The sequence below is a fragment of the Cryptomeria japonica genome, chromosome 5 (genome assembly GCF_030272615.1).
Source record: "Cryptomeria japonica chromosome 5, Sugi_1.0, whole genome shotgun sequence".
Classification (NCBI taxonomy): domain Eukaryota; kingdom Viridiplantae; phylum Streptophyta; class Pinopsida; order Cupressales; family Cupressaceae; genus Cryptomeria; species Cryptomeria japonica.
In genome coordinates, this window is record NC_081409.1 from 552296551 (window position 1) to 552322069 (window position 25519).

A 25519-nucleotide genomic window follows, 5' to 3' on the forward strand; every position below is an offset into this window, starting at 1 on the left:
ATGTCTACCGAGTAAAGTTTAGTATTTACCGAGTTGCAACCGAGTTATGATAGTGCACATTGGATGGATAAAAGCATTATTTAATGAAGGACAATGATTAGCTGGAGATGTATAAATGATTGGTATGTCATGTATGAAGTTTGTTAAGGATCTATGACAAAGGAAAATCGGCAGGAAGATCTACAGTGCAGATTGAACCGCAATAACCTTGTGCAAGTTCCAAGAAAGGAGTGCAAGTCCCTAGGCAAGGTAAAACATTTTCAGATCGAAAGGATACATTGAACCTAGTCAAGTTTGAAGATCTGACGGCTAAGATTGATCATGGGAAATGTGATCAAGGAGATTAAGCGGTTAGCAATTGTTTATAAATAAGAAATTGTTGATAAACAATGTATGCGGGCAAGTGTAAGCACAGGGATGCTACATAGTGATTACCAAGCAAGAAGCTTGAAGACCTGTTTGAATAACAGAGTAGAGAGCCCAGCAGAGGGACAAGATAAGTCTTATGACTAGATTGTTTTGAGCAAATAAGAATCTGCTTTAGCATTTTAGATGTGAAGTTGCAGATATATTTTTATTACTGTTATTTTGTAAGTGACAAGAAATCTCTTAACCGAGTGGACTTAACAGTCTTATTTGTAAACCCTCTAGCAAGGTAACATTCTAAATGAGTGTTTGAAATCCTTTGACAATGTCACTTCTAACAAAGTGAAGATCCTAACAGATCTGAGGGAAATCCCTTAACCGGGTCACATCTAGCAATGTGTTTGTAATCTTTAACAGGATTTGTTTTTAACCGAGCATACTCTAGAAGAGTATGCTTCTTAGTGGGTCCAAAATCCCACAGTGGTTTTTCCCTATTTGGGTTTCCACGTTAAATCTGGTGTTATGAGTGTTATGATGATTATGTGTTTATGAGTTAACATGTTTAGCAGTTTTTGGTTTTATTGCTGAAGTATAAGTTACCGAGGTTGAATCTGTTGATTTCATGGAAGATTAAGTTTGTATGATTCACCCCCCCCCCTCTCATCTTGTTAGCTATTAGCATTTGTACTTTACTTTTAGTATCAGAACTTACAGTGTTGCCATCAATGCCAAAGGGGGAGATTATTGGAATGGCAACATTGGCAACACTGGCAGCACTAGTTGCTTTGATTGTTTACCGGTATCCTTCTGGTCCCGGTAAGTTGCTTGGCTTCTGGTTGGAATTGGATCATCATGATCTAGCATGATCCAGTATGCTCTAGTATGTTTGGATTATGGAATTCTCTTATTCATGCTACTCAGATTCATGTTCAATCAGTTGGTTTTGATCTAGTGATCGGATTCTATCCTGTATGCTGGCAAGCTTAGTTTGTTGTTCCGGTGAGGGTTTCACCAGCAGAGCTTTGATGAATATCTTTGATGATATGCATAAGTGGTTTTGGTGCGGCTTTGGAGATTCGGGATGTTGATGGCGATCATGTTCAAGACTTGTTGATTGGGATCATTGTTTTAGCGTGTGTGGACCTAAATTGGGTCACGGTTTATCTAGGTTATGGACCGGCTTAATGTAACGTCTGGATTGGACCTCTCGATGTGTTTATGGGATGTCTTATGGGTTGGATATTATTTGTTTGGTCTCAGGTCGACATGTTTTGTAATTATGTAATTGTTTTACTATCTTTCTCATGGCCGATCTAATTGTTTAGGTCTCGGGTTGGTATAAATATGATGTAAGATCTCATTGTAGACCATATGTAGGAATGGTATAGGAATGGGATGGATATGTAAGAAGCGAATAATGTAATAATCATTAAGGCAGAGGATTTGGTCGATCATAGGTGATCGAGCTGGGATTGTGTAAGAGGTTTTAGGCCTTCGGTATTGAGCTTAACCGGAACTGTACTCAGGCATGGGAAATGCTATACTTGTAGTTCAATCCTCTTCCAGATTGTTGTCCGATATTTTATGTAGTCAATGAGACTCCTTTTGTGATGAGCAGTATGCTCTAGGCTGTTGGTCTTCCTACATCTGCAGGCCCCTCATTGTAATATTTATTCATCTAATCAATGGATAGATATTGTGGGTCTCCAATCCCGTCGTGGTTTTTCCTCTTTGAGGTTTTCCACGTATAAATCTATGGTGTTATGGTGTTTATCTTTGTGGTTACATTATTGCTTATTGTTATATGCTTTATGTTTACCGGTTTCTGAGTTGTTGTATTAATAAGGTTAAAATTATCCATTCCGGTAGAACACTAATTCACCCCCCCCCCCCCCCCTCCCTCTCAGTGTTCTTGGTTTCCAATAGATAATACCCACATTTGTCAAAGACACATCTGATTCTCCCTCTGGTTAACTGAAGAGATTAATTAACTCTGTAAGTATGCATTTTGAGTCATTTGAGAAATCAGTAGAAGTTAGGGTTCGAAATGAGTTTAATGATAAAAGATTTAGTAAGTTGAAGGAGATTATTGCTAATGATAGGACTATGCTAGACGCTTGTGTAAAGAGCATTCAAAATCCCTTATCTGAAAGAGTCAATGTCTACAAATATTGTTTTATCATTTTTTAAATTTGTTGAAGATATTGAGAACCACATAGAGAAGAATGGGAAGCAGTTGGCAGGTATTTATTAGTCCTTTGATCCTTTGATTGTATCTATGGACAGACAAGAAAGGTAGGTTATGGCTTTGCTTGACAAAATCAAAAGTTTGTGGCAAGAAAAATACTGAATTGTTGGTAGAGTTGGTGAGCTTTGGAGTCTAATTTTTCCCAAGTTAAAAACAATGTTTGGTGCTTTAAATGAAGCCCAAGATGTCATGGTCATCAATGATCCCACAGATCTTCATTTGGCAAAGATGTAAGCATTTATCTTCAGTGGTCTCATCTCAGTTTTGGATTGTCACAATAAAGGTTGGGATAGTGATTTAAATTTGTTAAAAAACATTTTTGTAGATGTATTCAAGTTTATGTAAGTTAGAGATGTATGTTTGTACATATGCGGCCTATTTATAAAGATTTTTGTGTGAATTGTGGTAAGCAAATCCCTACCTTTGTCATTGATGTCAAAGGGGGGTGTAGGGAAGTGAAAGATGTAATATTCATCTCAAGGGGAGTTTTGAAATATTTGAGTTTTGAAGTGTGTGTACATGTGGTACTGATTCCAATACTTAGTCATTTTTCACCAAGTGTTGTCAACAATGTCAAAGGGGGAGATTGTTGGCAAGAGACATTACATAGGTTATCAAGTGTTCTCATTGATGGCAAACCAAGTTAGTGTACCCATCAGCATTGCATGATTTGATCATCCCGGAAGTTAGATCGAAGATTTGTTCAAGTCCGACAAGCTAAGAACAAAGCATCTAACAAGGTTCAGTATCTTGGTCGGTACTTATTTTCTGTTATACATTTTGTGTTGTGGACCTGAGGGAAGGTAGATGGATGTTTGGACTACCCTATTCCAGAGTTTTGGTCTCTGGTGATTAATGGTGTGCAAGATAGAAGCTTCTAAGTACCGGTTTTTGGTTTGACAATGCAGAATGGTCGACTTGTATGGATAATATTTCTGTGGATTTGATGGAGTGATTTTGGTGATTTTTTTTATGGTCCAGGTGTTTTGTCTGACAGTTTTGGTAATGTGTGAAAAAAAATTGGGTTCGCATTAGTATTTGTGCTCGAATTGAACCCATTGTTCATACACATTTGAATAATGTTCTAAGTCTTCATGAGACGACAAGCGATGGATCTAATTTCTTGTTGCGAATATATATGATTGATGTTTTTTATCATTTTTGAAATGCAAAAAGTGTTAATGATCGATTATGCGCAGTTTCACGTGCCCAAGATAGAGATCTATGCTCTGGATCTTCAACAAAGTAGTGAGATATGAAGTGTCTGAAATCAGTATATTGTGCCTAACCGAAACTGTATGTTGGCATTTGTAGATGTTGTTCTTCAGTTCAAACATTTTTGTAATCCTTTATTAATGATTTTGTAGGCAATGAGCCTCCTCTTGAGCAGTGAGCTTTGGGCAGTGTGCTCGAATGCAAGTGCATTCTCTATTGTAATACTTTTAACAGAGTTTACCTATATTGTGGATTCATCCCCACCATGGTTTTTCCCTTAACCGGGTTTCCACGTAAAAAATCTTTGTGTTATGGTGTTGTAGTTGTTCATTTTATGTTCTTGCATCTTTCTTTAATTAAATGTGTTAAGTGCTTAAAAGAACAAGTTAAAAATAAGATTTGCATAACACCAATTCGACCCCGGGCCCCCCTTCCTCCCGCCCACTCTCCCTCACCCTCCTCTCAATGTTCCTTAATTCTAACAAGGTTTTACCAACATATCAAAATGAGTGGAGGGATTATTTCTAGGGAAAAGATGGATGGGAGACAAGTACAAATTTGCATCTAGCATTCTTCCAATATCAATTTCTAACCACTTTCCTCTGCAATTGAAGGTATGTTTATGTGAAAAGCCTGCAAGGGGATACTTGGTGGAGGGATCTTCAAATGGTGGGAAAAATTAAAGAATGGTGGCAAGAAAGCAATTCTTTGAAAGGAACGGTTAGCTTTCACTTCATGAAAAGATTGAGTTTAATCAAAATTTTAAAAAGTGGAACAAATAGTGTTTTAAGAACATATTTAAAAAAAGAAGTAGTGGAGAAAGAGATGGTAGATTTAAACGTAAAAATCATTAAGAAAGGGATGTTTAAGGAGGACTATATTAAAGAAAAAAAGTTGAAGGAACGGACTTTGGAGCTACTAACAAGAGGAGATATATTCATGAGATAAGTCCCAAGAGAAATGGATATTGGCTGGTTATGTGAATACTCGTTTTTACCATGCCCTCGTCAAGGCTTGTCGCGAATGAAATCAATGGATGAATGATGGATTAGTATCAAAGGGCATAAAGATCATTGAAAAGAAATTGGTATTTTTTTTTCAAAATTCGTTGGTGAAAGGATCGGGGGAATGGTGTGGAGAAGAGAACCCCATTCTCTCTGTCGTTCCCAAATGTGTATCAAAAGAGGATAATCAGATGTTATTAAGTCTATCCATGCTAGAAGAAGTTAAGACTGCTACTTTTCAACTCCACCCCAAAAAGAACAAAGGGCTAGATGAATACAATGCAAAAAAAATCCAATTTTGCTTGGACTTTATCGGCCATGATATTTGGTTGAATGTCGAGAATTTTCGGAGAACATGAAAATTTATCAAATATATTAACTATAAAGTGATTTTATCAATTCCAATATAGACAATGTGCTCCTCCATGGCGAACTATAGGCCCATATCTCTGTGCAGTTCAATTTATAAAATTATTTCCAAATCCCTTGCCAACAGATTAAAGCTAATTCTGGGAAAGTTTATATCAAAGGAGCAATGTAATTTTACACTAAGAATCATCTCAAATAGCATAATTCTAACTGCAGAAACTATCCACTCCATAACTGCCGAAAAAACCAAGGGATATTAATTGACTTGGATGTTAGCAAGGTATATGATAGGGTCCAATTGGGCTTTCATCTACTCAGTTCTAAGAAAATTTGAATTTTTTCCCCAATGGTTGCAGATAATTAAAAAATGTATTTCCATCCCCACGTATTTAGTATTAGTCAATGGTTCAATGTGCAGTTTTTTTAAGGCGCTAACAAATTGAGATAAGGAGACCCTTTGCACCCATTCTTATTTGCTATAATGGCAGAGGTAATTGGGAGACATTTCAACAAATTAAGGTAAGCTTAATTCTGGAAGGGTATATTTGTGGTAGAAGATATGTAACCAATTTCACATGTTCAATTTGTAGATGATACTATTTTTTTTAGGGAAGCAATTAGCAAAGAGTTGAGACAATCAATGCAGCTCTAGTGAGATATTCCACGACCTTAAGACAAATTCTAAATAAAGAAAAATTAGAGATCTATTTTCTCAACACTAAAAGGGTGGTCCTGAAGAATATTGCCAAGATTTTAGGGTTTGCAGTCTCGCAACTTTTGTCAAAACATCTTGGAGTTCTTCTTTTTGTTGGAACTTGTAGAACGAATCATTGGGAGGAAACTGTGTACAACTATTGGAACAACGCTACAACTTGAAAAAGTAAGTGGCTCTCAATAGCAGGTAGAATCCTAATGATTAAATCGATCCTCACTGTAGTCCCAATTTATGTTTTTGATTAAGTGAAAACAGGTTTTGAAGGGACCCGAAACCCTTTAAACAACCAAGGGATGGAACTTGACCACTCAACCAAGAGGAGAGAGCCACAAACAAAAAAGCAAAGACTGCCTTTAAAGACAGTAGGCAGCTCAACCAAAGATAGGGCCAGGAAAGTCAGCCCAAACAACCAACTACAAGGGCCCTCAAGATTTACAATTGACCTTGTGGGAACGAAGAGTCATATCAAAAGAAGGCTTGGACGTCTTTGAATGCTTCCCCTTAATAGTAATCCATCGTTCTTCAACTTTAGCAGCCACAGCTAACCACTCTGAAGGGCCCAACACCGATCTTACCGGATTGGGAGAAAGAGCGTTAGAAGATGGAGCAGCAACCGTCACGGACACAGGACCACAACCAGCATATGGGGCAAAGATTGTGTCAACAAATGGTGAAGCAGCCAACAGGGTAAGAGACAACAATTCATTTTCAGTAGAGGGCACAGCAACATCCTATATCACAACATCTTTAACAGAAAAATCCTTAGTGGTAGCGGAAAAATCTTTCATCGTCATTAAAGAATCTAAGCCAGCTAAAGTAGAAACCCCAGCAGCCAACGGCTCTTTAGAAGAGTCCAACGATTTCCTAACCATATAATGTCGGTGTGAGGCCCCTGACCACCATGAGGCCATAGATTTTTTTTCTCAAGCCCATAATTCCCAACTGCATGGTCAGTTTTGAAGCATCTACGACACCTGAAAGGAATACCTTTGTAATCCAAAGTTTGGACCCAACTGCCAAAAGAGGAATTAATAGCGATTTCAGTTGGCAGTCCCTTAGAAACATCTGGCTCAACCAGAATATGAGCAAAAGTAGTATGATAAAGCCCATAGGAGTCATTATCCACCATAATGAAGCTCCCAATGGCATCACCGATTTCCTCAAAGAAAGAATCAGCCCACAAGTGGAGAGGAAGGTTAGGAAGCCTGACCCAAACCGGGATTTTGTTGAACTTCTCTGAGAGGGGGTTAAAATCAGAGTGCCAAGGTTTGGCCAAGAGCGGCATATTATCTTTCTCATAGAAAAAGCTTTTACATAGGATTTTTCTTCTATCCTCAACATTCTCAAATTTAGAAACAAAGAAACCTTTAGCCATAGGGTATATGTGAACTGTACTAGAAATAGGGGATTCTAGTGCTGGGAAATCCATTTATGCAACTCCGGAAGGCTGGGCCAGATACCCTTGAATCTGCAAATAACACTGTGCTCAATGAAAACCTTCACATTGTTCTCTATTTCCTATTCAGACTCCTTATTCGCATTAACAGAGATAGCGCAGAAGACAGGGATAAACCCTCTTCCATCCCCTCTGCGTGAAGATGAAGGGGGGACCCTGTCAGGAATTCGAGCAAAGTCTGGGTGGGGGGGCCCAGTAGCCACCGACGCCCAGGAGGGACCACTGACAATAGCACCATCTGTGTCGGTCAGGAGATCAATAGCAGCAGGGGAGCGTCCTGGGGAGCAGGCGAGAGACTGCAGCATGGTCTGAGATTTCAAAATCTCCATTGCATGGCTCCTGCTGACATATATTGTTACAGTCCCAATTTATGTTATGTCGTGTTTCAAAATGAATAAAAAGACAATTACAAATTTGGAAATTTATTTAAAGAGGTTTCTCCGGGAAGGCGAAAATGATGAAAAATGAATTCCATTAATTACCTGGGATACAACATGTCTTCTCAAGGAAGCATGGGGTGCAAGGCTAAGAAAAATGAAAAAGAAAAACCTTACCTTAGGAGCCAAGCTTTCATGGAAAATGTGCAGGTGCAAAATAATGCAAAAGAAATATTTAGATAATAATGATCCAAGTGCGATCTTAACCACTACAAATTCTAGTGGTGGGTTTGCAACATGGAAATTCATCTAGGAGAGCAAAATATTAATTATGGAGCATCTCACTTGGAAAATTGGTAATGGAAAGAAAGAAAATTGTTGGTATGATTCGTGGAATGAGGAAGTTTTGATAGTTTATTTCAGCAAAAAGATTGGATCACTGATGTTATTCACTTTCATGGGGAACTGCTAGCCGACTATATCACAAAGGCAGATAACAGCTATGGTCACAGCTTTACTTGGACCCCAATTGACCAATTAAGGATTCTCGTATTTGCTGAAGGCATTCTAGTAGATGTTATGCAGAAAAACAAAATAATGTTGTCTGAAGAGGAGGATGAAATCATATGGAGTGTGTCTAATTCGTGAGTATTTAGTGTAGTTGGGTTATATGATTCAAATGAAACATATTAAGGGTGTGGATTCACCCTAGAAGTTATGTATTTTACCACTTGCAAGAGCTTTTTTGTGGACCACCTTACATGGAACAATATTGACAGGCGAAAGACTAAAGATGATTGGAATTGCGGACCCAAGCATTTATTCATTTTGCCTCAGAGAGTGTGAATTCGTAAACCATCTGCTATTGGGATGTTCATTTACTTTAAGTGTTGGGATTGGCTCCTTTCTTCTTTAGGATGGTCCACAGCTAAGTAGGAATCTTTTTAGGATTTTTTAAAGAGCTAGTTGTTATTCGGGACGAACTCAATGTGATATGATATATTGTATATAGCAGCATCTACATGATCATCTGACAGACATGGAAAGAAAGAAACGGAAGTATTTTTTGTGATCAATCAATGGATGTGGAAATCGTAATAACAAAAATAGAACTGGGAATATGTGAAGTGGCAAATGCTAAGAGAGTTGTTGGAAGTTGAAGTCCAACGGACTCCTTCCCTATTTGCCGCCAAAACTCTTGGCTATTCATATTCTTCCTGGAAGCTCTTTAAGAGCTGATTGTAATTCATTTTCTGAAGTTGATTGCCAGAGCTGATTGCAGTTGTATAGATGTAAACCAGATTGGTGAATAATATAGTGATTCCCCTACTTCAAGTGTGGATGTAGGCAATTGCCGAACCACGATAAATCTGTGTGTTCTTGTTGTTTGTGTTGTGTATATTTAATTGTGTTTATCTGCTGTTTTCAATTCGATTTCTTGGGGCAGCGATTAGTTGGGCTTCAAAATGGCAACATACTGTTGCTCAATCAACCGCGGAAGCAGAATACATAACTCTTTCTGAGGGAGCAAAAGAGATGGTATGGCTGCAACTCTTGTTCAGCGAGTTGGGTTTGAAGCAATCAGATTTTGCTTTGTTTTGTGATAACAGAAGTGCAATTTTTATGACTAAACATCAAACATCTCAGCCGAGGTCAAAAAATGTTGATGTTCGCAGTCATTATGTTCGCCATATGGTTGAAGAAGGCAAGTTTCATGTAGACAAGATTCATACCGATCTGAATCCAGTTGATGTACTCACTAAAGTAGTTAAGTGGGAGAAGTTCAATTTTTGTCGAGCTTCTCTTGGCCTTTCCAATAACTGATAGCAGAACTAAGTGGGGGAATTTACTTGTTGCAGTAATTCGTTGGCCTTCAGTGGGAGATTGTTGGAAGTTGAAGTCCAATGGACTCCTTCCCTGTTTGCCACCAAAACTCTTGGCTATTCATATTCTTCCTGGAAGCTCTTTAAGAGCTGATTGTAATTCATTTTCTGAAGTTGATTGCCAGAGCTGATTGCAGTTGTGTAGATGTAAACCAGATTGGTGAATAATATAGTGATTCCTTTGCTTCAAGTGTGGATGTAGGCAATTGCCGAACCACGATAAATTTGTGTGTTCTTGTTGTTTGTGTTGTGTATATTTAATTGTGTTTATCTGTTGTTTTCAATTCGATTTCTTCATCCTAACAATAGTAACTAATAAAATAATTACCTCTTCTATACATGGGATAATGAGATTCAGGGAAAATGGAGAAGGCTTATGCCTCCTTCAACGAACCTAACAAACAAGGCAAGGACTAGGCAAGAAGCTAAGTGGATGCTTGTAGATTAAGATAGTATCTAAGTTAAATTTTAACGGAGCTGCCAAAAGCAACCCTGGAATAGCTGGGCCTAGGTGTATAATAAGGGATAATGTGGTAAAGTGTGTTGATCTCCTATCAAGGAAGTTGGTTCATGCCATGAACAACGAAGTAGAGATGGAGACTTTGGCCCATGGACTATGGCTATGTGAATAAAAAGGCATTAAAAATTTGGATATTGAAGGCGATTCACAAATTGCCATTACTGATGTGTGCAAAGATTATATAAATAACTAAAACGATGAGTATCAAGAATTAGGAAAAGCCTTTCTGAATTGAGTAATGTAAGTATAAATCATATTTTCAGATAAGCTAATCAAACGTCTGATTTCCTAGCAAATATGGGTGTGGCCCAAGAAGAAACAGAAATAATAAAGGACAGTTTGGATGATTGGCCAGATTTAAATAATATAATAATGTTTTGGGTCCAGAAAACAAGACAACACGGTCTAGGCTGGGATAAGGATAAGGGTGGCAATATTCGGAAGGCAGGATAGATGATAGTTTCAGATCTAGGCAAGATTGCCCAAGTCAAGAATATGGCAGAGAGCTTTGAGGTAAAGTGCAGGTGTGCTTCAGGGAAGCATGAGGATCAGATAAATGATTTGTTTGTGTTGAGGGCTAGAGATTCCCTCAACAAGATCATGGGTGTTGAGATACGATGGGATGGCCATATACTACGAAAGGTTTTTTATTCCTCTGCTCCACGCTCTAGGAATCCTATGTTTGTGGACGTAACCTATGTGCTATGTAGTGGGCGATGGGTCAAATCCCGACCACGGTAAGGGGTGCTGCTGTAGATGTGGAATTTGAACACGGGGGAAGAATACCAAGTTCCTAAAAGCTTGGAAAAACAATACTTGTATGATTTCAGGAACTTTGTGTATGCAGACAATAACAAAAATGTATTTGATGATTCTCTGATTAAGAGGCTAATGGATATCAGTGAGGGAGTAGCTCACTCCACCAAATGATTTGAACCGGATGTGTTATCAATGGAGGGAGTTGTTCCCAAATGACAGCACTTATCTTTAAACAAAAAAGGGTAAATAAAAGAAAAATAAAATAAGACTTACTATATAAAGAATGACATCTCATTTAATTTCATTTTTTATATTTTATCAGTTAAATTATAGTGTCAATTTTACAAAAAAAATATATATTCATAATTTTTTATTTAAAAAAAATAACAAAATGTTAGTTTTTAATGATTCAAGTTAAACTTTTAGATCAATGTTGATTGTTTACTATAAAAAAGTGTGAGCCAAAATTTTCAACACATAATTTATAAATTAATCATATTACTAACACAATGAGTGAGTTCAAACAATTTTGTAAAATTAATTGTGATAGGAATTCCTTGAAACTTTAACACATGACGTGTATGTGTCTAGTCCTTGTGCAATCACATTCATATTAATGAACCTATGTGCACTCTTTTCCATTTGAAAATACTTATTTATAGTTTAAAATATGAAGGTTGTAGAATTTTGCGTGTCATTAAATTCTATAAAATTTTAAGAATTTAGCTTGTATATTTTTATTATATCAAGGGATGTAACTACAACAACAATAAGGTGTTGAGTGGAATGACATTAATGCATTAACAAAAACTATAAAAAATTTGACAAATTTTTTTCAAAAAACTAACATTCAAATAAATTAAAAATAAAATAACTCTACAATGAATAAATAAACTCTAATGAAAAGTATACTAGTTCTTTAATAATTCTAAAACAAAATAAAATAGCTCTCAAACAAATAAAATAACTGTGGAATAAAAATGAAGTAAACAATATAATATAATTCTAAAATAAAATAAAAACCCAAATAAGAATAATTTTAATTGCATAATAAATGTATTAAAAATATTATTCTTTATTGTATTCCTCAAAGTAAAAACAATATATTTTAAAATCTTTATATTTGTATAAATAGCTCTTATCTAAATATAATAACTCTTTAGTTAAAAAAAGAACTGTGATAGAAAAATGAAGTAAAAAATATAAAATAATTTTAAAATAAAATAAAAACTCAAATAAATAAATATAATTTTGATAGCTTCATAAATTTATTCAAAATGTTATTATTTATTTTTCTCCTCAAAGTAAAAACAAATTCAAGCTATTATTTATTACACTTTTAAAAATGAAAACAAAATCATATACGTTTCTTGTGTTCCTTAGCTATCAAGGATTAACTTTGCACTTAATAATTGATTTTTTCTTGCTGCGGAATTGTCTATTACTACTGTTGATTGATACATCGCTGAGATCTTTAACACTGCTAAAATTCCCTATACATTACAATTTTCTTTTACAAAGTCATTGTTGCTGTCAATAAGGACTGTCGTACGAATTAAATTAGGCGACTTTAAATTACGTAACAGATCGACAAATACAAAGTACACCAATATCACATGCACAACTAAAAGAAACTATTTACTAATCAACCATCTAAAGTTAATGCTTATCAAGAACACATGAATATAAAATACAGTCAGTTGATTTTCCAAAGCATATTATTGATCACTTCACATACATCATGTTGATCTAAAGTTGTTAAGCCATGTCACGAATATCGATACTTCTTAGCAAGCTCTACACCGAGCTTGTTTGCTAACATCACAGATTTGAGACATTAAACAAAAATTAGGCCAGTAAATTCTTAAACGCTTACCAACAATAGCCTCCTAATTAAAAACAGATTTCATAAGACGAATACTTTATATAAGTAATCTGTAAGAACGGCTTGGTTGTACTTTATAAGTCTGATAATATTCTCAAGATAGTTGGGTTGGTAACATTCCTTAAAGACAACGTGCTATGTATAGTTTACATTTCCTTCGTAACCTTCAACTCGTATTAAATAAAGCACCCAAAAAGAAAACAAAAGAATCTGCAAATGGTCATTACCAGAGCAAATACAGTGCTCATCTGAGTCAGCTCTCTGCAAATGACTTGGTTATGGTCATATACAAAGACATGATGACAAACGTTGCCCCTTGCCTTCTTCGATTAGGACCACTTTGTTATAATTCTAAAATACAGGATCCAAGTAGATCATAGGCAGAGTAAAACCTACACACCAAACATTAATGCTATCTTGCTCTTTGCAACAACTCAAAGATAAATGATTCCCTTTTGCTGTAGAAGATGTTTTAAAACTGGGCATGTTGCTGAGCATTGTGGGTTTGAGAAAAAGGCAACTTAAGCTACATGGTGGAAAGGTGCATCGGTACAACATTATATGGTGTCAAAGATTCTAAATCAATCTAGGAGTTTTTTGAGGTGGCTTGCTTTGGATCCACAAGATTTTGAAGCATCCCCTCCGGTTGTCTCTCTTTGTGGGGCTGCTAATACTGTGCATGTGTCTCTTGATGTTTCCCGTATGAAGGAGACTCGAGAGGTTGTCTCTCTTTGTGGGGCTGCTAATACTGTGCATGTGTCTCTTGATGTTTCCCGTATGAAGGAGACTCGAGAGACTTCTTCTGGTGATAATGATTTGGCTTGCACTCCTGTTTTTACCAGGTCTGCTAACTTGCCTGTTGATGTTGGGGTTTTGTCGTCTACTGATTCTGGTGAGGCTATGTCTGCCGAACTGAGGCGGACTGGTGATGCTGGGGTTTTTGTCTTTGCTGTCTGTTGGTTCTGGTGAGGCTAAAACAGCAACAGTTGATTCTCACTCACGGGATTTTGGTGCGCTGGATTGGCATGTTAGGGCAGCGCATGTGGAAGAGGGATAGATTTTTGTTAAAAGCAATAAAGCTAAGTCATTTAAACCTTCTTTCGATATGACTCTTCGATCTCATAAGAGCAATTCTAAATGTAAATCTTGATTGTTAATGGGTTGGGGGGGGTTTTGGTTGGCTACAAGTTGTTCTTTTTGCAGCTCTATTGTTTTTGGTTATGGGTGTTCTTTTTACCCATGGTTGTCTGGTGCTTTCCTGTTCCTTTTTTTTTTTGGACAACTTTCTGGTTGAGGATTTCAGATCCTATCATATTCTGTTTGTAAAAGGTTTCGGGTCTCTTCAAAACCTGTTTTTCCCTTATGTAAAAAAACAACTCAATTTAACTCATCTTTCATATAAATGATTAATTTTAAGTGACATCAAATCCAATTATATTGCCTACATAGGCATGTTCTTCATTTCCACTTCGTTTGAAAATGTAACAATTTAACTAGTGCAACTTAATGGTAACATGGTAAATCTAATATAACAAACGACACATGATAAATGCTGTATAAATATCGTTGGCTTGTCTACAGAGCTGTGGTATATTGACAATGGTGCAACAGAATGCCTTCTAATAATGAGACTACTTCATATACATCTAGCAGCTCTGCCTGACAATATTTGTACTCACTGATACTTTTTCAGGACCCATTCTAGACATTATATATATTTATTAATTGTCTCAACAGCAACACAGGTACCCCTATGGAATGTCGTCGTCTTAATGAAAGGCATTAACCAAGCCAAACCAAGTGAATGGATCTTGCTTGGTTATGGCCTTCAAATCACCTTATTAAAAGGAATTCAACTTCTCATAAACTTAGCATCCTATTAGCAGGACATTACAATCGTGTAGCAGATTACATTACAAAAAGATTTCAGCTCCTTATTTGTAAAGCAGAGTTATATTATCACTTCTTGGAACCACTGGAAAAAGATTAGCAAGAAAGAAAGACAAATTATATCCAGCGATGACCAAAAGTAGGTCAAGAGGACTCAAGAACAATAGTATACAATAGAGAGTTAAAAATCCCAAAAGATAAAAAACAAGAGGGGACCACCAAAACAAGGGGTCAAGAAGTAGGTACAAATAGCTAAGAAAGGAGAACGAGAACCCCAAACAGAAAAGTGCAGTCACAAAGAAAAACTGAAGAACATCAAGTAAAACCATTTAGACCAGAAATGGTGAAGTCACTAGTGCCATCATCAATCACTATGAAGGAGCCACTACAATATCTGATAATGCTCATCAGGGAGTGCCAAGGGCTGGGAGGAGCACTCCCAGGAGGATCACACCTAAGCTGGAGCTCACAAACATGTTTCAAAAGAAAAGTAATTTTATCAATCATAACATGCAAATTGATAGGCAATGAATCTAGGTTTGGTGAATGCTCATTGCTTATACAACCAGTTGCATCCTTGATCTCCTGTAACGAAGCCTCACAAGTTCACTCCTAATCACAGAAATGGTCCAGGCACAAGATGACATTGAGCAACAAAGAAGGGGAATTCTACAAAAAGATTTATACAACTGTCCATTCATTAAAGGCCATTACCTATAAAGCTTGCTAAAACTGGCCAACTCTAGATTAGATTTCGCAAAAGATCAAGTACAAAAAACAGTACACTTCTCATTAAAACCATATGGGCTAGTCTCCCACCATCAGCCAAAGAATCAATGCAGATATCAATATTTAACATTCAGTTAATAGAAGTGAATGAAATCTCTTTCAGGTGGCTTGTTACAGAAATCAGACTCCATATATTCCAGAACAGATAACAGATATTAGTAAGAAATTCTCGCAAAAGTAATTAGTCTAGAATACAATCTTTCTAACCAATATCGGAAAAATGTCAGGAATACTCCAGTGCTCAAAGAAATCAAATAATTTTGACTATGCTACATGTCTGGCCCTATCAAAAGGATTGTCATCAATAATGGATTCTGAACATCGTTTTGATTCTCTTTGGTGGCTTAATCATTATTCTTCTCTCAATTTGAGGGTTGGCAAAAAAGAAACCATCCCTGCAACTTGAATAAAACTGATCTAATATTACAATCCTCCACAGTCCAACTAGGCATGAAAAAGACTAGTAGAGGAAATCAACTAATTCTAGAAAAGTAAAGGCTGCGAAAACATACAGTACAATGAATTTCCTTGCCAGAACAGATCATTTAACAGAAATATCTCATAGTTCTGTCTCTAGCTGAAATAGAAGTAATCCTCTCATCATAATCAAGAAATTATATGGACTCAAGTGTCAGGTTTTCTTCTCTTGGAACAGGTCTTCTGAACATTTTTGTCACAATAATTTGATGGACTCTTGCCTAATGAACTATTATTTAGGTTTACAGCATCAGTAAAGTCAGAAAGCAATACAGTCTTACAAGGGCTTTGTTGCCTCCCTTTAGCATCCATCGGATGACCATCTATCACTTTAAAAGAAGCAGCATCTGCTGTCAATGGACAAAAATTACAAGTATTGTCAAACACTTGCTTGTTTGGATTAACTGATGCATCAGCCTTTGAATCTGTGTCCTCAGCAACTTCAGTTTTAGATACAGAGCACACTCCATTTGTGATAGACTTTGGTGCATCCTCCACTTCACATCCCATAGTTCGCTTGACAGTAGCATCTGATGAGTAATCTGAAGACTTTGGAACTTCAGTGATTCTTTGACTAACATCTGTTTGTGGTGACTTCATGGAGAATTTTTCTGATGGACTATTTACAGAATCAGCTTTATATACAGCTTCACAATCCATACAAAAGCACTTTTTGCAACTTAAAATTCTGAAACTTTTCACACCCTGAACCTTCCAATGTTTATAGCATTGAAAACAAAATATTCTTTTGCATTGTGCACAGAGCAATAAGCTCTCAGATGACTTGCACAGGAAACAAGACATAAATCCTAACTCCCTCTGCAAAGCAAAAAGCTTCGTTTGAGCAAGCAATGGAAAGTCCGAAACTAAATGAGCTTTCAGTTTCTCTCGTTCAATAACAACTTTTGCCATTGAACGAACTGATTTCAGGCCTCTTTGAAGCCCTCTCAATTTTTTTAGTACCTGATTCAACAAAAGCAATTTTTCATGTGATCAACAAGAACAGGCCATGTAAAATAACTGAGCATGTGAATTAACTGTCCCTCACTTTCAACAGGTGAACAATAATGACCCTATTCATTGAACAAGGACAAGAGTTATAAGCACAAGCTAGAGAGAAGAATGTGGCATACCATTTTGAAATCTGTAGAACTACATCCAACTAGCTTATCCAATAAGTCTTCTTTCAAACCAAAGTATTCCCTGATACCAGCAGAATCTTGATTGAAGATGCCATGGATTTTCGCTGTTTCTTCCTGTAAAATGTTACAAATCACATTTCAGCATTCTGTGGAGGTAATTCTCAACTTGTTCGCTTTGTGCTGACAGATGAATGATGGGTAGAAAGAGCAGCAAGTTTCAACAATATACAGTCATTCAATTATAATTTATAAATAATGCAGATTTAACACCAGCCCATAACACATACCAGATGATTCAGAAAATATAAACCATAAAAAAATTGCCAGTGGTCTCAGTCCAAAGATCTGCTGTAAACTTTGGCAAGTGACCAGACACACTAATAACTAATTTGAACATAATCATTCATGTGTCCATGGGCTTCACTGTGTGGTTCAATGGCAAAGTGTTTCATCTACCAGCGACATACAGTCATTAAATCATGAATAATGCAGATTTAACACAAGTCCATAACACATACCAAAACATCCACAATATATAAACCATAAACAATTGCCAGTGGTCTCAGTTTAAAGATCTTCTGTAAAATTTGGCAAGTGGCCAGACACACTAATAACTAATTTGAACATAATCATTCATGTGTCCATGGGCTTCACCATGTAATTCAATGGCAAACTGTTTTATCTACCAGTATTGGAACTTAGGATCTTAAGATACTAATCATTATAAACAAAATATAAAATAAATGAAATGAGAATAATACTTGCATAAATGTACAAATTACACAAGATATACATGGGGAAAACCCTTTCGGTTTAAAAACCCCATAAAGAATCAATTTATTAAAACACTTGCAAAATATAGTCTATAACAAAATAGACTTGAACTGGGAGAAAATCCTCCACATACTTCCACATGGCCAATAATACCACATGTGCATAGGATACAACTCACTATATATCTCCAAATTCACACACCTCTCAAATGAGAGAGAACCCCCTTAAATATAGGAGGATAGGTGGCTTCACTAGTCACACCTTTTCGATAACCCCCATTCATAAATAATTATTAATCTAATAGTTATTAGATTATAATTATTTCAAATGGGATATGCATAATAAAGCATATAATATATAAGGATTTATAACCTTATACTATAACAATATATAAATGTTATAAGGGTATAACCCCTAATAACATTCTGTTCTAACAACCAGCTACATGGAGCTGAATTTGTCTCACAAGTAGCAGGTACAATGATTAAGTTAAGGGTCTTATATCCTTAAACATACCAATATATGGTATTGACCATTCCTTGGAACAGATTTGGATTACTGTGGACTAAACCTCAAGATGAAAGTGCTGGCTCTGGATGGAAAATAATTCCTTTTGTTTAATATGCATGCAAACATGATTCTTTGCCTCATTCAGTATCTGATTTCGTGCAATCTAAATGTACTTTGAACATAGAAGCATTAATCATTTGGAGAATTAATTGGCAAAACAAAAGTATATGATTTTTTGAAAAAATCGGATTTACAAAAAAAATGTAGAAAATTGAAGAAAAACAATCAAAAACTACTTTTTCATATATTTCAGGTCATTTTATACTACAGAGATATTGTAAGCAAATATATTTATTTGTTTTAAGATATATTACCCTAATATTAAATACTACAATAATAAACAATAAATTACAATATATTACAGTATTTTAACTCAAAATATTAAATAAATTTGCAAAAATATAAAATAAATCATAGTATATTACAGTAATTTATCTTAATATATTACAATTTAATAAATTACAGTATATTAAATAAAATTGATTTAAATAGGGCTTCGGCCCTAGCTCACCCGGTCGTGGATCGCAACTTAAGGCGTGGGTATGCTCCCCATGGTCTTGAGTTCGAGTCCCCGGCTGTGTTAGCTCTGTGTGTGTTGCTACCTTGTGAGTGGGTCGTACATACTGGGGGATTAGTCTCGCTTCAGCGAGGACACCTCCAGATTCCACGATAGTGAATATAAAAAAAAATTGATTTAAATAACATATATTAAAAAATTAACTGTATATTAAAAATTTCCTAAATTATTAGATAATTATAGTAAAATAAATTATTAACACATTATATGATGGGATAAAATCTTTGCAAACATGTAGAGAAATAAAAAATTTCATACATTCAGAATGATAAATTTCTGTTAAAAACACGAACGGATTTTGATAAATTTTTGATAAATTTTCCATAAATTTCTGAAACCAATAAGGATTTCTGCAACAAAATAAAAATTCTAAAACAAACTAAAAATTTCGATGAAATATCGAATACGAAATGTTTTTAAAATTCCTGGAATGCGCACATTCTTCCTCCAAATTCCGACTGTGCATTGCGTTGCTTCCTCAAAAAACCCTTGTGATTTCTGTTGATTTCTCCTTTTTGACGACCAGGGATAATTAAATACATCATGTAATATGCTTTATAAAATGTTTGTGGCTTTTTCTTATTGTTTTGTAGTCATTTTAGGGTTTCCTTGCCATTTTTAGGGAATCCGATTATTTTTGTGATTTTCCTCCGATTAAAAACACGATTTAAACCCAGAAAAATATGGAAAAATCGGTCAAAATCGTTGACCGATTTTTCCACGATTTTTTGGAGAGGAGAAAAAATCAGGACCAGCAGCAATTCCCGATTAATTGCGACTGATCGCGATTTATTTCAAACTATTGCTTCTATGACTTTGAATTATTGATAGCTAGTTTTCGTTATATAGAAAATAAAAACAGATTGCCATTGGCTTTTATAGAGAAATTGCCTAATTGAAGGAAAAGCTACTGCACATACAATACAGTGTCTTGTTTAAAACTAGCAAAATGTACAAAGTGATTTTTATTGACTAAATGCTTTCTGGAACAGCTTTTCAGGCTAAGAGTGATAACTGTCAAACCTTGGCCAGGACTAAGTGGTAACCCATGGAATATAAGTTAATTGACTTTCAAAAAGGAGGTTTAACTTTAACATCTTGAATAACTTTTGTTGAATTATAAAAACTTAAATGTGGCACCAACTAGAATCCTTAATTGCATTCTAAGTTAGCAGTTTGGGTTTAGATTTGGGTTGGGGTATGGTGGTATGGCAAAAATAGCGGACATGGGTTCACTTTGGGTAGATCCATATAAAAATCACAAATATATACATATTTGCAGCTTAAAAATGGGAATTAAGCTCAGATTATCACAAGCAGCATATAATAAGTTAATAGTGTGTGTAACCATATGAATTATATACATGTAGCTGAAACATAAAATGTATATTAATTTAGAAATTGTTATAAAGGTAAATCAACACTTAAAGACTAAAGAAATAAATAGTTACATAAATTAATTTGCATTTGTTCCTAAAGACTACATAAATAACTAAATATAAAGAAATTGAAGTGATTGATATTTAGGGAATCAAAGGGATTGAGCTCAATTGGTGAAAACATTGGATTCTCATAATGGAGACCCAAGTTCAAATCCCAATAGTGACATCCAAAGGTGTAATTCCAACTAGTGGTCCTTGGACTTCCATTGTGGCTACTAAAATAAAGTTGATGATGGATGTCCTAGATGGCAGGTATCCATTGTGACCTCCACTAGTGCAGAGTTGGCCTAAATAATCCCACTTCACAATTGTAAAATAAAATATTAAAAGGCAATTAGCACCATTAAATAAATATGTGTAACCAATGATACTATTGTGACATTTTCACACATCGCTCCATTGCAAATAGTGATCCCCACTTTTTCGCTATCCAGCTTAGTCATTTTTGCTTACTCTTAGCTTGGCAATAGTTTTAGTCTTTACCTTTGTTTGTGAGAAGGGTTTGTCTTGTCAATCTAGGTTAGGTCTATTGAGCAACCATTGGAATATCTTAGGAGTACAATGTCTTGTCCTTGCTGTGATCAAGTCAGAAATTCATAAAGAAATGTCGAGTCGAGGATTGACGGTGAAATTGCTAAATATTGTCAAAAGCTTGAAAAGTTGTCAATTTTGTTAAAAGTTGCAAAATCTTGTTAATCTTGTCAATTTGTCAAAATTGTCAAAGTTGTCAAAACTTGTAAAATGTTGTCAAGGTTGCAAAAGTTGTAAGAAAATGTTGCAAAATTGTTGTCAGGAGCAAGTTCAAGATTTTGAATGGCTAAGGATGAAAAATGTTGAAATTCAACCCGGACAAGGAAAATTCCTTGTCAAGGTCAGATATTCCGACCTTGACAAGAAGGAAAAATAGAAAAGAATGGTGAAATTCTTGGACAAAAAATATAAAATTCAAGTGAAATTCTGTGTGTGAGGAATGCAATTCAAAGGTTAATTTACATCATGGACTTGCAAAATTAAAGTTGATTTCTCCTTATAAAATCCACCAAATTCACTTGGAATTTCCTCACCAAGCCTTTTGTCCCTGTCCAAGTGGTTTTAGCACTCAAAATTTCCAGACATCATGTCTCTAGCGCTCTACATTCCTGGACTCACCTTCTCTAGTGCTTGGACATCACGGGTTATACTTTTGCAAATCAAGAGAAAAAGAACTTCACAACTTGAAAGGACTCACCAAATCGGGAGTACAGCATTTGCAAGGACAATCTCAAGAACTTCAAGGAGGATGCACAATGACAATCCAATGAATGGCGAGGAATTCAAGATCTATATTTCATCAAGACATTCATAAATATCAAGACACCCAAGGAGTGATTGCAAGGATCAAGTCATGCAAGGGATTGACTGGAATTGCTCTACAGAGAGGATTTTACAACAACCTTGGGTTTCCTTTAGAAATCCAAGATCAAAGTTCAAGGCCATGGAGAAGACTTTACAATGACAGCACACAAATGAAGGAAAGAAGAAAACATCTCAGGAACATCCTACAAGGAGGTGAATTTTATGATTCCAAGGATGAAGAGCCATTACAAGAAGGATTCCCAAAAATGAGAATGAAATGCAAAACAATGCAAAACATCACAAGAAAGAAAATTCCCAAATGTCAAGATGTGAAAGTGAAATATGATCACGAAACAAACAAGATAGTTTCAAAAGAGTTGAGCAATGTTGGAAACTTGATCAAAGATGATGCAATTTGGGAATATGAATATCACAATCCGTCAAAAGGTTTGGAAATGTTCAATATCAAGAAATATTGATAAAGATTCAAAGACTTATTTGTGATTAACGATGGAACCTTACAAGATATATATGTTGAGGTGGTGCCTAATCATTCCCAACCAAATCAAGTGATGCCACATCGACATGTCCAAGTTCAATGAACCTGACTCATCACCACTATACATGTGGAAGGCACTAAATTCAATGTACCTAACCTCATTTCTTATTGGTCTGAATTCAAAGAAGGACATGTGTCTAAAATGTTGTAATGATCTCATTGGTCAATAAGGTGTTGGTTGTAACTACCTTAATTAGGGTTTGTCTTGAATTATCTTGGCCATTGACTTCAATCAATCTAGGCCATTCATTTGTAAGCAAGACCTCTATATAAGGCTTTTCCTTCTCATTTGTAGAGGTTAATAATCAATAGAGCTAGGAGTTATTAAAAATCCCAACATGTTAATCGCCACATAGGCTGGCACATCCACTACACCGTTGGCCTCAAGGTAAACATGTCTAATGCGAAACTTTGGGATGGTCTCAACCAATTCCAAACACTAAACCAACATGTTACTAAGTTTCCGATTTGCATTTTCTCCAAGGCCATTGACTATTATTTGAGAATCTCCCTCAGTTTGGATTTTAATTAAATTAAGATTTTTGCAACTGTGAAGACCATGTAGAATTGCTTGTGCCTCAGCTTCTTTATCAGTTCCCCTTGGAAGTTTTATGGCTGCTGCCCCCAAGGCAACCGCCATTGTGGTCTCTTATTATGCAACCTACACCTAATGGACCTGGGTTCCCCCTTCAGGCCCCATCTGTTATATTATTAGATCACATGGTTAGCAATTAAACAAATTAAAACAATGAACAAGGAGAACACCACAATACCCTGGGAAAACCTTCCTCTTGAAGGTGAAAAACCCAGCAACAAAACCTCTGATTATATTGATCAATTACAGGTGTGTCTTTACAAGATGCTTCTCTCCTAGAAGTTATATTAATGGATCAATTTGCATGATACAGCTGTATGCACAGTCTGAACTGATGCAGGACATCAATCAGTCAAGGGATGATATCAATATGACTTGCGCTCTACTGTAGAATGAATCCGCATTGCTGAGAACCGAATTCGCTTGCCAAGGATTGAATTCACCTGCTGAATGAACTCGCTCTTGAATTAATTTTCTGTGTCAAGGAATGGATTCGCTGGTCTGAGTGTATTTTCTCTGCTGGATGCAATCACTGAATGAGTTATCAAAGAATGAAGTTCCACTTCATATATATATGAGGGAGAGGCACCCTTTCACAAAGGGTTGGCCCTCAAAGCAATATATTATTTCACAAAGGGTGGCAGACTTATATGAGGTCATCCAGACAAGATATAATCATAATTACAAAAGCAATCAGGTCACATATAATTAATTCATTGGTGAATATATGTGTTTATAAATCGGACCTATAATTGTCTAAGGCCGATAGGCCAATTAGACAATTATATAAGCTATGTCGGCCATAGAAGGATCCAACCGTAGCTACAAACATCAACACCATCAAAGTTTAGTTTATGCCACCATTCCTTTGGGGGAGTCCAATTCACATCTACTCTTCCGGATTCAAAACAATGAACTCTCCTATCCCCACAAACGGGGGGGAATTGAAAAGCTATTTTTATTTATTTAAGAGATATTTTATATATTCAACAGTTCTTATATTTACTTAAAATTTATTTTATAGTTTTAGTTTTGTTTTTTTGGTATATGTTGTCTATGTTTTAGTTTTTATGTACACAATCATGACATAATACCCCATGCCTTGCAGCCAATGTAGAATGCCTATCAGCATAATAATATTGTTATAAAACCCACCAATTGCTCGCAAAGCTCATGAGTCCTCATGAGCCAAACTGGTTCGCAAGTAACTCACAGCCGAGTAATTGGTTATTTCTTGTCAAAAACTTATCAATTACTCGCCAAAAACTCGTGACATCTGTCAAAGAACTCCTGTGATTTTCATAATGCACTTTTGCATTGAAAAAGACATCTTTCACTGTTTTGGAGTCTGCTTTGTTGAGCAGCAGTGTTGGTTCAAGGGATTTTCAGCTTGCAGTCATTGAAGAACAACAAATCAGCTCTTATTCAGCATCACTTTCAGCTATTCCATCCAGTTCAAACACAACCAGACATCAACAACAGACTTTTATGAGCTTGATTTGTAGAAGAAATTTATAATTTGGGAACTATGTTATATTTAAACTTGACATTGATATGTATTGAACTCGCTTTTTGGTCTATGATGTGTATTGAACTCTAATTTTGATCTACCTATGAAGGAAAACGCTAATGTGTTCCCTAAATTCAGTAATATGCACATTTTTTAAGAATAATTTTGTAAATTTGTGTTTATAATTTCCAGAAAATTTGCCATGTTCTTCCCTGAGATTTTACTGACTCCAAGTTTTTTAAAAGAATTTGGTCACCTGACTTATTGCTGATACTGAGTTTCTCAACTATAGTATATTAACACACATAATTTGCAGGAGAATCAGGAAATAGAAGCTTGCCAGCAATATGAAAAAGAGCCCTCAAGAATGTTGACATGCAAGGGCTCATTTCAATTGAACACTTTGGTATATCAATACAGAAAAAGCTAAAACACATGAAACAGATAAGAAACTACAAAACCAGACAGGAGGAACAATGAAATCTACGAAATATTATTATAAAATACCAACCGTAAAAGGGATTGTTAGTCACCAAAACATCCATTAACAACATCTATGACCAAGAACTTTACATATTTCCATTAGTATATTTTTCAAGACCAAAATTGCATTCCTCGTTTCCCAGACTAAATTCCACCTAAAATTAGAAATACAGATGGATAGAAAGAGTTCCAAAAAACCTTCCACACCCCTAAACATATATGAACCCCATCCACCCAGCAATTCCACCTCCTAGACCCCATTACCAATTTGATGCCAATCAAACTTACAAAATTATGCCTCCGTAATTCATAATCCCTGTCAAAGGGCCCTTGCTCTACCAGTGAAGATTAATAGCTCTGAATGGGTCAATCAGGCTCAAGTCTTACTAAGTGCAAGAGCCCCAACACCAAGAGGGATGAGATTGGAATAGTGCCCCAGGCAACTTTAGTGGAATGGATACCCTTCAATCCATGGCTCTTTGCTGAAGAGATATCAACGTAGACTTGTGCTCCTGAATTGGATTGCAAAAAACAATCTGGATTTGACACAAAACCCTCCATCAAAAAGAATATATCCAT

General features: G+C 35.8%; 1 protein-coding gene across 5 annotated transcripts in view; it reads right to left on the reverse strand.

Annotated features, from left to right (window-relative positions):
• Positions 1-15688: 15688 nt before the first annotated feature.
• The window catches only part of LOC131063517 (uncharacterized), a 107606-nt gene continuing 97775 nt past the window's right edge, over positions 15689-25519 (reverse strand). For all 5 annotated transcript variants that reach the window (XM_057997388.2, XM_057997383.2, XM_057997369.2 and 2 more), the window contains 2 exons: positions 17087-17209; positions 15689-16916 (listed from right to left, as the gene is read on the reverse strand). In XM_057997388.2, the coding sequence (XP_057853371.2) occupies positions 16101-16916; positions 17087-17209 (939 nt within the window). In that variant the 3' untranslated portion in view covers positions 15689-16100. The remainder of the gene's footprint in view (positions 16917-17086; positions 17210-25519) is intronic.